At 45.5% G+C, this 17,531-nt stretch overlaps 1 protein-coding gene across 1 annotated transcript in view; it reads right to left on the reverse strand.

Annotated features, from left to right (window-relative positions):
- Window positions 1-14,564, reverse strand: part of TMPRSS15 (transmembrane serine protease 15) — a 1,630,091-nt gene extending 1,615,527 nt beyond the window's left edge. The window contains exon 1 of the mRNA XM_078658360.1: window positions 14,190-14,564. Coding sequence (XP_078514486.1) covers window positions 14,190-14,334 — 145 coding nt within the window. The 5' untranslated portion in view covers window positions 14,335-14,564. The remainder of the gene's footprint in view (window positions 1-14,189) is intronic.
- Window positions 14,565-17,531: the final 2,967 nt, after the last annotated feature.

The following is a 17,531-nucleotide window of genomic DNA, read 5'->3' on the forward strand; positions in this document are numbered from 1 at the left end:
AAGGACAGAAAGATGCTGCCAAACTGGATTTCCCTTAGAATATTTTACTGTGGGACAGTTTGCAGAAAGTTAAAAGGATGTGCTGCAAAGCCCCGGGGACTTTCTTTACATTGGTTATGGAGTGTTGAGGAGCCCCCCCCCCTAACTGGCTAGTAAATCCTATAAAACTGCTATGTCACCAACTGCTCATCAGAACACTCTCTAAACCTGTAAAAGAACAGAAATGGGTTGGACCAGCTGCCTCGCTAACCAGTACCAACCGACATCTTGGAAACTTCAGTAGAACTTTTGTCCTTACAGAAAATCGCCAAAAAATCGGCGCGCATTGTCTCTGTGATCGAAGACAAGCATGATCTAGCAAACAGGGCGCACGGCTGGATAACGTTGGGTGACTATGGGAAAATACAACCGCAAGCATACCTTAACATCGGTATGAAAAGGGAACTCAAAGAAAAGCTGCTAAAACTTCGCCTAGGGCTGATCCCCATACTCCCCCACCTCCCACCCTGGTAAAGAAATAACTCTTCACAGCAGTGTCGCCTGTGCAAAACCGCCAAGGAGGACATTGTCCATGTAATCTGCATCTGTCCTAGACTAAAGGACCTGAGGCATAACTTTTTACAACCATTCTTTAAACTACATGCCGTTCGGTCCTGCAGGCAGGCAGTCAAACTGTGTTTTAACACCAATAACACTAAATTGATCTGCCAGGTCGTGAGGTTCTTTGATTCGACAAAGAAAAGAATAAACAGTGCTTGACGAAAATTACACGGCTCCAAGGATAAGCACGAAATGATCTCAATTAATTCTTCTTTTTTAATCTAATTTAACTTGATATGCCTATCAAGCCCCTTATTATTTAATATTTACATCAAACCCCTAGCTTCCATCGCAGAGGACGCCAGGCTGACTATATTTTCATACGCCGATGACACTCAAATTGTTTTTTCCCTCTCCAGCTCTGAAGGCGACAATGTGTCTAGTCTGAAAATTGAGACTGTCACGAGTAGCTGAATGGATGCAAAGGCATCTCCTCAAGCTAAACGGTGACAAGACCGAGATCGTCATCTTGGGGAAACATAAAGATCTTTGGGGCCCACAACATTGGCCTTCCGCCATGGGTCCCCTTCCCCAATCGGTCCCTGTGGTCCGCAATCTTGGATTTCTCATAGATGACAAGCTCTCTATGAGGCAGCAAGCCACCAAGGTAGCTGCCATCTGTTTTACTACCTTGAGATGGCTCCAGAAAATTCTCTGGATGCTGCCATATGCCACCAGGAGAACCGGTGTCCAGGCTTTAGTAACATCTCGCCTGGACTATGGTAATGTCCTCTACCTTGGTGCCGACGCAGCGACCATAAACAAATTGCAGGTCGTACAAAATTCATCGGCCCGACTTCTATGTAACATCCCGAGGAGATCTTCGGCCACTCAGGCTCTTCCCGATTTACACTGGCTCAAGGTCCCGAGCCGTATTAAATTTAAAGCCCTGTGCTAACTTTTTAAAATTAAGCAGGGCTCGGCCCCACAGTATCTTCAGAGTCTTGTTCAAGCTTACAGGCCCAGCCGTACATTAAGATCTTCAGCTAACTGTGATTTTGTAATTCCAAGATTCAAACTTGTGAAGATGGGGGGTAGATCCTTCTCCCACTTAGGCCCCAAGTCCTGGAATGCGCTACCTATTGCCCTGAAATCAGAGACTAATATATTCTGTTTTCGAAAAAACTGAAAACTCTACTCTTTCAATAGGTTCTCTGCCGCTTTAGCTGTCAATAGTACTGTTGTTGTGTCTACTCTTTCTGCTCCAGTCTATCCCTTGCGCCGGGAAACCCACTGCGGATAGCTGTCGCGCATATTAAGTTCAAATAAATAAATAAATAAAATGCCTAAGTACATACGTCTTTTAAAATGTATATATTGGTGTTTTTACAATTTTGTAAAGGTTTTAATTAACCATGTACAAATAATAAACGTTACCTTACCTTAACTAACTGCAGATTTACTGTACCTAGCTGATGGCATCTGCTGAAATGAGTCATGGTCCCTAAATGCTGTCTTGGAAGTCCCAGAAATCTTAAAAGTGACCAAAATGTGCTGCTCCTGAAACTCTGAAAAGTTGTGTCTTAGAAAGTTTTTTGACTTTCAATGCCCCTGGAACATCAGCAGAACCTTGTGAAAATGGTATTCATTTTGAAGCGACTTTGTCTGATGAACCTCCAGGCTTGCCACGCTGGAAAATTATGAGTTCTATAAAAAAACTCATAGACCGAAGGTAGAAGTCTTGACCAGGTGAAGGCATGACATGTATTCACTTGATTCAAAGACATAAATATTTTAATTTCTCTCACTCTAGGTTTTTCCCACTAAAACCATCTGCGTTAGTGGGACCTTACCATGTAGCTATCCAGCTTTGAAAGGACATTTCCTTACTGGAGACTTTTGACTTACATTCAAAGACTAAGAGGCCAATTTAATTGTTGGTGGAGAGGGAACTCCATTGCAACGGAGTTCCATTCCCGCCAACCCAGTGGTTGGCCTGCCTGATTTATATGCAGGCAGACTATATAGGTATGGCCATGGCTGTGACTACTTCCTCAACTGCTGCAACCAAACATCTCTAATGGAAATGACACCAGCTTGGTGAGCATTTCTTAATTCAGAGGGTAGCATTTCCATGGTGAGATAGTATCATTTACTCCATTGTCCTGGCAAAATAATGGGCCTCCCACCAAAATCTGAATTTGCCCCTAAGTCAGAAGGTTAAATCTTGAATCAGGATAAACCCGTTTGGTGTATCTGACCCATGCTCCATTGTGGTCAGACAGAGGTTATCTCTAGGGTCTGGTCAACCTAGAAGAGCGACTGCTGCGTAGCGCTTTACTTTTTCTTTCTGTTTTTGCCTTGGATCTTTATAAATTCATATCTCCAGTTCCCCTTCTTGAAATTTTGTAATTTTGGTATCATTAAATTGTACTCTACTTGTCAAAATCGGTGGTGGGATTTTAATATTTTTTTTACTTTTTACCTGTTTTGTTTTACTGTTGAATACTTTACACAATTACCTAAATCAAGCCTGGCTGCTCTGTTCCTTAACAACCAGGGGTTTTAGTCCGGGTTTAAATGATTGAAACTGTGCTGTACCCAGCTAAGTCAATGGTCTTATTTTTTGGAGGGTACTCACAATCACCCCAAATAACAACCCACTTTCTTTTTTTTTTGATAATCAACTTCATTGAGTATATAAAACAGCAAGAGAAATTCATTGGCAGCCGCTCACAAATCAACATAGACAGCGGGTCAAAATCAACAAGACATATAGGTAGGGTCAGTCCACTCCAGTCCAACATTTCATCCTGTATGACAGTAATATCACATCTTAAAACAATCATTACAACTGGACTCATGGCGGGATCATGTTGAACCATTTCCCCCATATTTTGGGAAACAGTTCTGGAGAACCTCGGGATTCGAATAGGGCCTCCTCCTGGGTGCCGCACCAATCTACCCCCCTCCTCCACCCTCCCACAGTGGGTGCAACGGTATGTCCCTCTTGGCCTTGGCCACCGCCGTTCCTTGCAGGTGCTTATCCATTGTGGAACCGTCCAGGCCATCAAAGATCCCTAGCAGCATTTGCAGCGGGTCATGAGGGACCTCCCAACCCAGGGCCTGTTTGAGCTCCCGCTCCACTCCTCTCCAGAACCTCTCCAGCACCGGGCATAGCCACACCATGTGGTAAAAATCAGCGGGGGATAGACCACATCTCGGGCAGTCTGGGGAAGGTCGCAATCGAGCCCGGAAGAGTCTCTCCGGGGTGAGGTAAGCTGCGTGTAGGTAGTATATCTGCACCAGGCGCAGCCTGGAGGACGTGGTCAGGGTACGTGGAGCCATTAGGGCGTCCCTCCAATCTGCCTCTTCTAGGGGGCCCACCCATCCCTCCCAACGGGTGCGCAGCCTGTCCAAGGACACGGGGCCATTATTCACGAGGGAGCGATAGATGCGGGATACTCCTCCCCTGCCCATATTCCCCATCATTACTTGAGCTTCTAGCGGGCTGAACTCTGGGAGGGTGAGTGGTGAGGGGAGGTGTAAATGGCTGGCGAGGCGCAACTTCAGGTATCTAAAATGCTGGGCATGGGAAAGAGGGTGGCGCTGTTGTAGGTCTGCAAAAACACGGATATGGTCCGCCACCCAGACGTCTCCAAGGACCAAGACGCCGATAAGATCCCATCGATGGAATCCGTTCAGGGACGATACCTCCCGGAGCCAGGTACCGTGCCAGAGTTGTGTCTGACGAATTAGTTTACGGTCCCATTCCGTGTGCCGCAGGGCGGCGCGCCAGGCCAGGAGGACTGCTCTAGTGATTGGCGCCTTGGTTTGTGGCACCGGGCATCCGTACAGGAATGCTTGGATCTGTGAGAAATCCGTATCCTCTTGTTCCACGCGGTACGCTGGGTCGGACCAGCCACCCGCGTACCAGTCGTGGATGACTATCAGTTTGGTGGCAAGGTATTAGAGGTAGAGGTGAGTCACCCTCAGGCCCCCGTCAAAGGAGAGGATGCGGCTGTGTGCTAGGGAGATCCGTGGTCTTCCATCAACCCAAAGGAATCAGGATAGGGTCCCATCGAGCTCGCGGAACCAGGTGCGAGAGAGGGGAATGGAGATATTTTGTAGGATGTAGAGGAAGCGGGGAAGGACCATCATTTTGAACAGAGCGCTTCGTCCCAGGGGGTTGAGGGGAAGGGTTTGCCATTTTTTATGATCTAACCTCATCCGGGCCACCAGGGATGTGATGTTTAGTGCCCATTCTAGCTCCGGCAGGAGGGCCACCCATATCCCTAGGTGTTCAACCGAGTGAAGTCTGAGGGGAATGGACCACTGCCAGTCGTAGCGGTCCCGTCAGGGATGCAGCGGGACCAAGGTGGATTTGGCCGCGTTGAGCCGAAGGCCGGAGACTCTCTCAGAGTCAACGAGGATTTGCAGGCATTTGGGGCCCGAAGTCGCCGGGTCCGCCAGGTATAGGAGCACGTCGTCAGCGTAAAGGGCTATTTTGTCTACGTGGCTCTCGTTCCAGGTCCACCCCTGTACGAGGGGGTCCTGTCGGATGAGTGTTGCCAGAGGCTCCATCGCTAGCGCGAACCGGAGTGGGGAGAGGGGACACCCCTGGCGCGTGCCTCTACAGATCAGAAATACCTCCGAGAGCCACCCATTGACCAGCACCCGGGCCCTGGGGTTAGCGTACAGGATCCCAATGTAGCAGCGGAACAGCACGTCTTGCAGGTATGCCCAACTCACCGTGTCAAAGGCCTTCTCAAAGTCGAGAAAGAGGAGGGCCAAATATGGGGTCAGGCGGGCACGGTGGGCCAAGGCCAGGTGGAGGCTGTGGATGCAGTGACGGGTGCCTCTGTCCGGCATAAAACCACATTGGTCCGGGAGTACCAGATCCTGTAGAAGGGGATTGAGCCTCTGGGCCAATATCGTGGCGAAGAGCTTGATCTCGGTATTGATAAGTGAGATTGGACGGAAGTCCGCGCAGTTCGGGGAGGGCGTTTGGGTCTTGGGGATGACCACAATCGTGGCCAAGTCCGATTCAGGGGGAAAGGAGCCATTTTCCACTATGTTTCGAAAGAGGCCCAGCAGTCGGGGAGCCAGGATATCCTGAAAAGCAGCGTAGTACTCCTTTGGAATCCCGTCTGGGCCAGGCGTCTTGCCAAGGTGCAGAAGGGGGATAGCCTCCAGGACTTCGTCTAGGGTGAAGGGCTTCTCCAGGGCCTCTGTGGTTTCAGGTGTAAGAGAGGGGAGCTGAGCACCAGCCTTGCTCAGGAGGGTAGTTAGGGGCGCGTCAGCTGGTCGCGCCACGTAGAGGCGAGCGTAGAAATCTGCAAAGGTTCCGGCTATGGCCGCGGAGGTTACCTGAAGGGTGGCATCCAGTGCACGGACGTCCGGAATAATGCGGTGGATCTTGGGGTAGGAGACCAAGTTGTGGAGGAGTTTGCCATTTTTGTCACCCCAGCCATACACCCGCGCCACCGACGACCGCCATAACATTTGGGCCGAGTCCATGGAGATCTGGCGGAGCTTTTCTCAAATCAGCGCCAATTGCCGGCTTGGGTCCTCACGTCCAGCGGAGTCTTGCACAGCCTCCAGCCGGGCAGCCTGGGACTCCAACTCCGTGAGCGTGAAGGATGCTACAGTTTCAGGAGCTCACTCCAGAGGGTTGGGCTTCCCGGCCTCTCAGAGGATTCAGGTATCCGGATTCTGGTGGTGGCACGGTGGATCTGCCGCTGACCCCAGGCCCTCAGGCCCCTCATGTGGCTCGAGTGGGAAGGTCTAGGGAGCCGGAAGACGGGGGGAGGAAGAGGGGGTTGCGCTCCTCCTGCGGTGGGAGACAGAGCGAGCGAGAGACCCCCAGGTTACCGTGCAGAGCGAGGTGCCAGTCAGCAGCGGGTTCAAGCAGTCTCCAGTGAAGCGGAGCAGGGCCTCAGCAATGCGGTCCACGGGCTCCAGCGCCTGCCACAGGCCCCCATGCCGCCAAAGCCCCGGAGTTGGAGCAGTGATCGTTCAAAGGCAACAGTGGTAGGCAGGCGAGGCGTTCTTGGGCCTCCAGGCCCGTGGGGAGAATATCCGGAAGGCAGGCTTCCAGCACGGTCCCGAGTGAAGCAGAACAGGATCTCAGCAGTACATTACAGTCCACGGGCCCCGGCGCCGCCGTAAGTCCTCACATCGCCAGAGCCTCGGGGGTGGTTCAAGCAAGGCCCTCCTGGCCTCTAGGCCCGTGGCCCGCAGGTCCGGGAGGCAGGTGCCCCACCAATCCATCGTGCCAGTCGGCCCAGCGCCCCCAGGGGTTCCAATGCGGCGGGGGAAGGAGCCAGGGGCGGGGGGCGGTCAGTGGTCGGGCGGGGGGGCTGTCTCCGTCCACGTGTACCCAGGGCTCCCAGGCCTCCCAGCCCGGCCAAGCGGCTTGCGGGCAAGACCACTAGGGAGCCCCCTCGCCCCGCCCCAGGCCTCTCCTCACCTCTATGGGGCCACGGCAGCCCCGGTCGCCTCAGGCCGTTTTCGCGGCAGTTGCCGAGTCGGTCTCGCAGGGCCCCACGGGGCCCCAATGGCCCAGACGAGGTGTCTCCGGGGGGGGCCGTTACCGCAGGTGGTGCGTTCAGGGCTCTCAGGCCTCCCAGCCCTCTTGTCCAGCACACGGATGAGGCCGAGGGGAGCCCCGCGCTTCAGGACAGGCTTCCCTCTTCGCCGTCAGGCCCGCAGCGGCCCCGGATCTCAGCAGGCTGCAGGGGCAGGGCCGAACCGCGCCACGGCAAAAGGATCCGGGCCTATCCTCACCGGGAGTCTCCCTCTGGCTCGACAGCACAGGCGGGACGTCAGCGGGGCCGCCGCAAGCACCGCAGCCCCTGGGATCCGCGTTGCGCCCCCGGACCAGGCAGGGCGGTGCAGTGGCTCCTGGAAGGCTTCGCGTCCGGTGAGGTGGACCTCAGCGGGAAGTGAAGCACCACAGCAGCCCGACCATCCGGTGGGGGCGGAGAACCCACTCGGCAGCCAGGAAGCGCCGGTCGCGGCTCACAAGACAAGGCCGCCCCGTCGCTGAACTGGGGGCCGCCATTTTACGAACCTCGCGGCCAGGAGAAGTCGAGCCGGCAGAGGCGCTGCCAGCCCTCGGGGAGACCCCCAGTACTGCCGGGGAGTGCACGGCAGCCAGGGGAGTACAGGGACACCGGGGCTGTCCGTCGATGGGAGCTGCTGTAGGCGGATGCAGGGCGGATGACGGATGGGGGGTCCAGAGCACTCTTAGAGTGTGACCGCCATCTTGACGCCCTAGGCCACGCCCCAACAACCCACTTTCTAACAAATATTTTACTGAATGATTTTGAAAGACTCCTACAATTAAAAATGTAAGTGAAATCCAGATTGGCATATATCGTCTACAAAAGTTTTATTATGTTTCTTTCAAATCATTAAACAATTTTGTGAATTTGTGAAATTGAAAATTCTTCAAATCCTATTTTCACTTGGTCAATCCGTGATTAAACTGCTGACAAACATTTCCAGTGCCACTATTTGCTGATCGCAGTTCACTGCTTCTCTACCTGAGTCTGTCATCACTGGGCTTGAATGCAGAAGAGCCTCTAAAATGAAAAAATGATTGCGGGAGTTGCCTGAAAAAACCCAAAAGAGTAAGTATTAGAATTACAAACCCTAATTCCACACACCTCATGAGGGGAGTTTTTTCTGTATCTACACATGGTTCAATTTAATATTCCGATTCCACACACAAAACACATATTTTACCATTTTTATATATAATGTAAAATAAGGAAATTGTTGATAATAGTAATTCTTGCTGACCCCGATTTTATGCATTGAAAAGTAAATGTATTTGCCAACTGATATAGCAAATATTATTTCTATCCAAACAAATCTGTTTATCATTATCTTAAAATATCTCCAATGTTTCTTTAAATTTAATTTTGAAATACCTGCTCCCCTATCCAGCAAAAGTCATGAAGAAAGTGATCAACCAGCAACTCACTCAGCACCTAGAATACCACAACCTTCTGGACCCGTCCCAATCCAGATTTTGAGCTAACCACAGCACTGAGACAACCCTGATTGCAGCCACTGACTAAATCAAAGCCTTCTTGGACCATGGAAACACAACAGCCCTCATCCTCCTAGACATGCCCGCTGTGTTTGACATCTTGACCAATAGACTCCAACATATCGGGATTCAGGGAGATGCCCTCAAATGGATTGCCTCGTACCTCAAATGATCCGTCTCCCACTATTTACCTGTGAACCCAAGAAGATCATCTGCAGAGTCCCCCAAGGACCTTCACCTAGCCCTATCCTCTTCAACACCTACATGACCCCCCCTGTATTATACATTGTGACGCGGGGTGCAACAGGCATGTTTGCATGGTTTGAGCGCCCCTTGGACTTATGTGCATCCCCTTTTGCAATACTGATAGCTTTGATCCACATGTAGTGCCAGCGCTATCATGAAAGGGCATTCCTTCATTTGCATATGGTCGGGTCCCCACACAAATGAGTGAATCACTCTGTCTCTGCACCTGTGCTGTATTACCAGCATAGGCGCAGGGGCAAACATTACTTTAAGAGGTGCACTGAACGTGCGCCACAAAAAGTGGCACAATTTCAGTGGGCCTCCTAAAGGCAGCACTCAGGGGGGAAGAAAGGGGTTCCCATGGACCTTCCAGGCATCCCCCTTGAGGCGGGTGCAGTAAATCACTGCACCCGCCTACAAGTTGGTCTCTATTCTCCCTTGAAAGCGCAGGCGGTTTGCCACCTGTTAAGTGAAACAGGGAGCAGCATTGAAGCAGCTGCTCCACATTTCACTTAAATGCCCTGCCCTGTGAGTTTCCGGTTACCCTGGGGGCAGCGCATCGCAAGTTCGTGGCTGCCCTGGGGGTAGCGCATAATTTTAATACTGCGCACTTTCCTTGGTTGCACCCGGTGCACCTTTTGGAAGGTGCACTGTGGCACAAACAAGGAAAGTGTGCCACATCCGTAATGCGGACTCTGGTGTTCTGAATTCTGATTGCAATACTACACTGTCAGAAAATGGGTTAATAATTTGAGATTGGGTGATCCCTGTCTACCAAATAAACACAATCTGGTTACGATAAAACACAGTTCCTAAAAAAACTCTGCTCAAAACCCGGTAGGTATGGCACAAGCAGCAGGCAATTCCTCAATGAAGTTAAACTTAAGTGCTACCATTGGCACCAATTCTCAATTAAAGAACATAATGCAATAAAATTATCAAACCAGCTTAGAACATCCGAGAAGAAATTAATGAGTGAAAAGACAAACAGAATATTAGAATTGAACATGGAGAACTGGAGATACGGGTTTTTTTTAGATTGTAAGGCAAATAGCCCCTAGGCAAAGTTACACTCCTTTGAAAGCGAAGGTTCTCAATTCACCAGAACCAAAGCATTATTTCAGGCTCACCGCGATGGAACAAAGGTTGAATAGACCAAGTTGGTCATCCCCAGACAGCATTTTTACCTTAGGAATTACTCTCTTAGAATGGAAGTACTAATTATTCAGTGGGGAAGGTCCAAGGTTGAGGCTGGCAAGGGTCCCTCAAACTGGAATGCTTTATCACCCAGCTGATGATTTAGATAGCAAAAGGTCTGAACAGGACACCTCTGGATTTTTATGCCACGTGGTTGCTTCATGAGTCAGATAGCTTTGATGCATCATTCCAGACTACGGTTTTAGTTTAGGACTTAATCACTATTGTAGAACTCAAAATTAAGCTGTGGCTGACCAGTGCGCCATACGGATGGCTGGATTTTCTAAGTAGTCCCACTGAACCCATTTTCAGCATGGCATAAGGCTCTGAGTGAAATGTACCAGGTTCTCTTGCCTAACTTGACAAAGACTTAACTGAGCAAACCTGAGCAGCCTGTCCCAGTCCTCCAAAGGTAGAAACAAGTGTTTCTATACCACTTTTCTCTGGGGAAGTTCCTTATGGGCAGTCCCTCAGACCTCAGATCCTCAGGCCAGGGCTATAGGTACTAGTTCACTTTATAGACAGAGCTCCTACTGGGTCCTGCCTTCTCCTGTCAGCTGGGCCATCTTGGAATCAGGACTCGTTCTGCTTTTTGTATTTCTGAAGCATGCGAATAGGAAGTCAACCACTTAACCTTCGGAGAGCAGTTGGTGGTTAGCAGAAGTCCAAATGTTGTTCTTCCAGTAGGACCTTCTTTTTCCCTCGGTGTTGTCTTGCCAGCTCCAGAAATGTCCTGAGGAGATGTTTATGAAGTACCAGTTTTATCCTAGCACTAGCCAGTAATCTTTTTGTTGCACTTCCTCTTCACCTTACTGTAAAATTTAACATGAGCCCTGTTTCAATGTGGCTGGATCTTTCTGTCACCGGGCACATGCCAAATCCATATCTAGCCTCTAGATGAGCTCTCCTGTCACCTGACAAAAGAATAACTGATTGTCACTCCTTCTGGGGTTGGAGACTGAGGTTTTTGAGGTCTCTGGAAATAAAAGGTAGGTGATCATATCAGCCTTATTTGGAATCAGCAAGTCAAATTAAGAAGTGGTAAGGCTGCCATTTGTTCTGTCAGCTGCTTTACATCCCACCCAGATCTCTATTCCCCATGAAGTACCCAGTAGTCATCAACACTCTGAGCCCAATTCACAAAGGTACTTACATGTAGTAAAGTTCCAAGTGTTGAGTCTCCGCACTTGTGGCAATATCTCCGCACTTGGGATGGAATCACCGCACATTGCACAATCAGCAGTGTGCCATGCGGAGATTCTGCCCTAACTCTGGAGATTCCACTACACTTAAGTACCGTCATGATTTGGGCCCACTGTTTTTCCTGAGCTCGGAATCAGGCTATTGTATTCTTAGCCAGGATTGTTGACTTTCTCATGCAAGGATGTATCAATCAATCAATCAATAAAGTGTTATTCGGCTTTTGTAAAGAAAAAACATAAAAGTCAGAAATACATCACCAATACACATAAAAATTACAAAAGTCAAAGCTACAACACCAAAACAAATAAAAGGATGTATATTTCAGCTCTGGAGTAATATGAGTGACAAACTTTGCTTTAAGTCATTTTTTGGATAAGGATTAGGATATTTAAAGAAAGCGATATGCAACCTGATGCTTCTTGGCGCTAACCTGATAAATTCATAAAGTCATGATGAATAAGATGTCAATTACTGAATAAATATGAACGCTTTTAAAGCTTTCCAAAATGGGAGCTGACTGATTGTGGCGAGAAAAAATTAGGCTGTTCCAGAGTTTAGCTGATGCTATAAAAAGAGAACAAACCCTGCATTTTGATGTACGAGCTTTCAGAACCAATAGAAGAAATTTCTGCTCTGAATGGAGGTTTCTTGTGTGTTTTATTCTGACAAATCCTTTGACCATGATTCAGTGAGTGTGTTCAAAATTTTCATAAATTGCTTTCATGTAATAAAGCAAATATTTCCAAAAATTATGCAAAATGACGCATAATTATGCATAATGTAAATCTGTCATTTAGGGCTATATTTTAAAGCAAAATGCGTCCTAATGTCAATTCATGATGTGAGAATGCATTTTGCTTTATAAATGGTTTAAAAAGCAAGAGCACTTTGAACAACAACTGTTGTTCTCTTACATTTGAGGCACATTGGGCCATATGTATTAAAATCCCCATTTGCGATTCTCAAATAGCGATTTTTTGCGAATCGCTATTTGAGAATCGCAAAATGCTATGTATGTAGGATTTGCAATACATTTTGCAAATCCTATATATTCCTTAATTGCGAATCTCAAATTGTGATTCGCAATTAAGGAATACCTCCCCATTCTTTCCTATGGACCTAGAGGCCCATAGGAATGAATGGGAAGACATTCTCAATTTGCGATTAGCAATTAGAGAATCGCAAATTGAGAATGCAATTTCAAGGGTGCAAGGGTGTCCAAAGGACACCCTGTTGCACCCCTGAAATAAGCATGTATGTGCTTCACATTGCAGTATGAAAAATGCAAAAAAGTGCATTTTTCAAAGAAATCGCAAATTACCACCAACTTGAAGTTGATGCTAATTTGCGATCCTTAAGGCCAAATTGCACTTTTTTGGTGCTTCTTACATTGCATTTAAGGACTCGCAAAATTTGTGATTCCTTAAATGCAATCGCAAAATAAAGAATCGCAAATTTCGGCATTTGCGATCGTAGTTTTGAATGATATATATGGCACATTTTTACCCAAACTGGGGTGGTCACTGTAAACATTTTCAGCAAATGGCACGTAATTACATGACGTGGGGTAATGGCGTAATTTTGTTAATTTCATGTAACAAACATAACTTGAAATTCCCAAAGTTATGCGATTTATGCCAGTGTAATTTAAATTTAACACATGACAAATACTCCTGGAGTAAACTGCCTAATGTACTATTGACAAAGACGTCTTACTGTGGCAGTCTCAAGTACATTTTTGTAAACGTTAATTTTCCACTAAACGTTTCAAAACAAGATGTCACAAATAAATCCGACCTTGAAAATGGCAATAAAGTAACTTTCGATTATTTCTCTAGTATTTTGCAACTTAAAGCTCGAAAATAAATATTTTGATCACAACTAGATGTGGTGAGGATGACTATCGTGCAACATTGTAATGGGCATATCCTACATGCATATGAGTTTTACCTTTTAAAAATATTAAAGAGCGTGATTGAAGTGTCGCATATGGAAATATATATGTAAATTATTTACATCAAGAGATTTCTACTATATATTGTGAATGAGAACATCTGAACGTTTACAGGTTATTGATTCTAATATAATTTTTAAAATTTTTAAATCGTGGCTAAAATTACAATGCTACGTTGTTTCAGATTGTGTCCTCTTCGACCACACCAATTTGCATTACAAAACATTCAATACCATTTCGAATATGTCAATGTGGTTCTGAGAGTTTTCTGCAGTCTTTTGAACCATGTAGGAGTAAATCAGTAGCACAGACTGCATTATAATTTTCCAAATGAGTACATTAGCAAATCAGTTCGAATGACAAAAAAAATCGACTGCACATATTTGCATATGTATATATATATATATATATATATATATATATATATATATATATATATATATATATATGTACATATATGCAGATGAACCGAATCTTCACCACTCCATATCCATAGTGCCATAAACGGAACGGACACCAGTTTTTCTCCGTGAGATATTTTTATTTAGTGCATTCCGCCATTAAGCATTTCAGCCCCTAGAGGCCTTGATCACATATATACATATAATAATAATAATAATAATAATAATAATAATAATAATAATAATAATAATGATAATAATAATAATAATAATAATAGGCACATTTATAAAGCGCATGGTTAGACTCGGCCAGTGTGTCCCGCGCTACGGTGCAATTGCACAGATTTCCACGCCCGGCAACCTCTCTCACAAGATAACCCGGGGGAAGAGATACGTTTTCAAATTTTTCCTGAAAAAACTCTCCCGGGCCTCCATCTGGTGATAGATATATATAGATATATAGATATATAGTTCTAGAAAATAAACGTTCCTTTGGAATAACAAAATGTATACATCTATTTGAGAACACCTTATGAATGAACCTTTATATGTGTAGATGCTCAAAGAAAAAACACATTTTACTGACCTGGCTGGAAATCTTTGAGTACAATCCAGGAAAACGCAATTAGTCCAGCACAAACGCATACGAGAATTGCAAGAAAAGCAATGAGCCACACTTCCAGGTTGCTTAGAGGGATTCTTGTCTTAGGTGAAGATTTTTTTTCATCCATTGTCTTTTTATGTCAGTGTAAAAGTGTTACAAGCCGCCTACAGACTAACAGTCGGAATAACTAAGAATTGTTTTCAGAGAGGTAGCTATTTATGCAGGGAGCGTATGAAATAAACACCATTTAATTAATAAACAATCTATGTTAATGGCTTACTGAGTGGCCTGGGCGTTTCTTGCCTTGAATGGTAATGCATTTGCACAAGAGAATGCACTTAATAACATGGACTATCTATCTGTAAAGCTATGTAGGACTGCAAAGAAAAGCCTAGTCATAAATGTTTATTGCCCACTATTTAAAACACAAAAGATATAACATGATTGTGTTAAGTGGCTTCTTTAAGTTTATGATTTAATTACCTTGCATTAATAGTATTTTTAAATCAGTAAGTCATAGCAAAGCATTCAAAGTTCATTTTTGTGGCATGAAGGTGAAATCACTTTACAAATCAATGCGCTGTACTTCCTAAATTCATCCTATTAATACTAGCCTGGACATTTATAGTGGCACACATAAACCATGGCGGTAAGAGTCGAATAGATATTTTTTTATTGTCGAGAAAGTCCAGGGCTGATTTTAGTCTGCAGCAAAAAAAAAAACCTAATTCCAATGCCACTTCTGCATTGTTTTCAGATAACTATTTTTTTGTTTGTTGCTAAACTTTAGATAGTTTTAGCTTTCTCTTAAGAAAATATTCTACACACAGTATACATGAAGAAGTGCTGTGCGTCATGGCCCTTCAGGCCTTGCTTGCTTGATGTGTCCTTCGCCTTTTGGGTCAGCCTATTAAACATAAATATGTAGGGGAAAATAAGATCAGACCCCTCCGGTAATTGTTTTCTGTAAGTGTTATTTACATTTGGGTCAGTCCAGAGGGCAGTCATTCAGTGATTGGAGTATCAGTCGTGACGAGTGACATCAGCGATAGCATTTTTCCAAAAGGTCCTGCTGCTCTACATTGTTAATAAAGGTGCATAATAGTCATGAACTGGGGTGTGGCGATCAGTGATATATACTGGTCTGCTTATCCCCACCCCTAACACCTTCAGAATGATTAACTGGGAATGAAGCAGCTGCTCTGGTGACACGTACAGTACGGGAGATGCACATTGCAAGTTGCGTCAAAATGAACAAAGCACAGGCACCATACAGCTCCCTCTTCTTAAGAGCAGGCACAATACATGTTCACTTCCCTCACAGGCACACACACATGCATATACAGTACACGTTTCTGGAGTGTACACTTCATTCATAAAAAGAGAAGGTACAGTACAAACATCCTACAAAAAAGCAAGAAATGTGGAGAAAGGGGTCCTAGGGGAGTGAAAGTTTATAGACCTGTTTGTATCTTGTCTCCCAACTAAATTATCAAAAAACACGGAAGATACAGTGGGTCTAGTGAACTATTATTGTAGTTGGTACTTATTATAAATTTTCAGACTTGTAGATACCAAATGGATATTTGCTAGTCTTTCTGACTTAGTTAACTATTCAAGGGAATTTTTCAGAGAAACTGCGCCCAAAAAGGAGGTTTTTCTGAAATAGTCCGTTTTCTGCAAACTATTCGTGACAGCATATGCTTATTGTAAACATCAAACCATAACTCAAGGGGTCACACTGAGGAGTCCCCTCTCAAAGTCCCGCTGTCCCGCAATTCTGCCTCATTTGTTCCGCATTTTTGTTGTTGTTTTTCAAAAGGTACATAATCTATGCTTAGAAATGCAAGTTTATCCATTTCCTCTATTCAGAGCGTGGCCTCTTTCTTCCTGAGCGAGCGCCAGGAGAGGTGAGGCCTTTCCTCCCTACAATGATGGGTGAGTAGACAACATATTACTGTAGCAAAATATCTACAATGTTCAGAAATCTGTCTGTATATACAAAGATCTACTACATTTTGAGTGACTGTTTTGTATTGTATATATATTTTTCTCTTTTCTTCTTTTTGTGTTTGATTTCACAGGAGAGTTCTTGGATTAAAGAGACCATACCATTGGTAGGTCCATTCTTTTTCACGTCTTTTGACACAAATTGCAGTAGTGTACTTCATAGGTCCTGACGAAAGCCCTAAGGGGCTGAAACATGTTGACCATTTTCTATCTTTGATGAATAGTAATATTTTTCTAAATACTATATTCACTCTGCTTTTAGACATACCGTTTTGATGGTCACCCCTATTAAAATTGCTTTCTAGTCATCAAAACTGGTATTTTTATTTCCTTCACGAATATTGTTTTCTTTTGAGCACTGCAATTGATCCTATCAGCCCTTCAAACACCCATCTTCTGGTTGATGGTTTTTCTTGTGCGTTTGATGATCTGTATTTCACAACCCTCATTGAATTAATTGAGGAGTTGCTCAACGGGCATCATTCGTATCCACAAAACCCAGATGATGAGGCTCCACCAACTGGTGTGCTGATGGGTTTCTTTACTCTTAAGTAAAGATTATTCTGATTTCTCTCCTGTGTTTCTCAGATAACCATTTGGTATCTACAAGTCTGAAAATTTATAATAAGTACCAACTACAATAATAGTTCACTAGACCCACTGTATCTTCCGTGTTTTTTGACAGTACAAACATCCACCAGGTATGCTTTCCAACACATCCAAACAAGCATCCACAGTGCAAGCATCCACAGTGCAAGCACCCACTGTGCAAGCTGTCTTTGCACACAGCAGGTACAGAACAGCTCTACCTCAGGTAACAAACAGAACATGCACAGTAGGGGCAGCAGTGCAAGCTTTTGATACACACACAGATTTGGTACAGTGCCCAGGTCTCAAGATAACAGAAGCACGTACTTCACTCATAGAGAATGTGTATAATATAGGAATCTGCAATGCAAGATTCGTTCACACACAGAATAGGTACCACGCACAAGTCTGCAGTTTAATCTTCCCTCCTACACAGCAGGTAAAATAAACGCATTCGCACTTCAAGTCACCCTCACAGACATGTACAATACGATCATTTTCAATGCAAGCCTCACTAGCAAACAGAGCATGTTCAGTATAGGAAAATGCACAAGTGCAAGTTGTGATTGCACAGACCAGCTACACTCACACAAAGCAGGCATTAGACCAGCATCTGTAATGCAAGCTTCCCTCACATAGAGAGCCGGTTCAGGACCGGTCAGGCACCCACAGTTTTAGTTTCTGTAAAGTTGTCATGCTTCTCACACTTAAAGGAACAGTGCATGC

This window comes from Lissotriton helveticus, chromosome 8, assembly GCF_964261635.1.
Source record: "Lissotriton helveticus chromosome 8, aLisHel1.1, whole genome shotgun sequence".
In the NCBI taxonomy this organism is placed as follows: domain Eukaryota; kingdom Metazoa; phylum Chordata; class Amphibia; order Caudata; family Salamandridae; genus Lissotriton; species Lissotriton helveticus.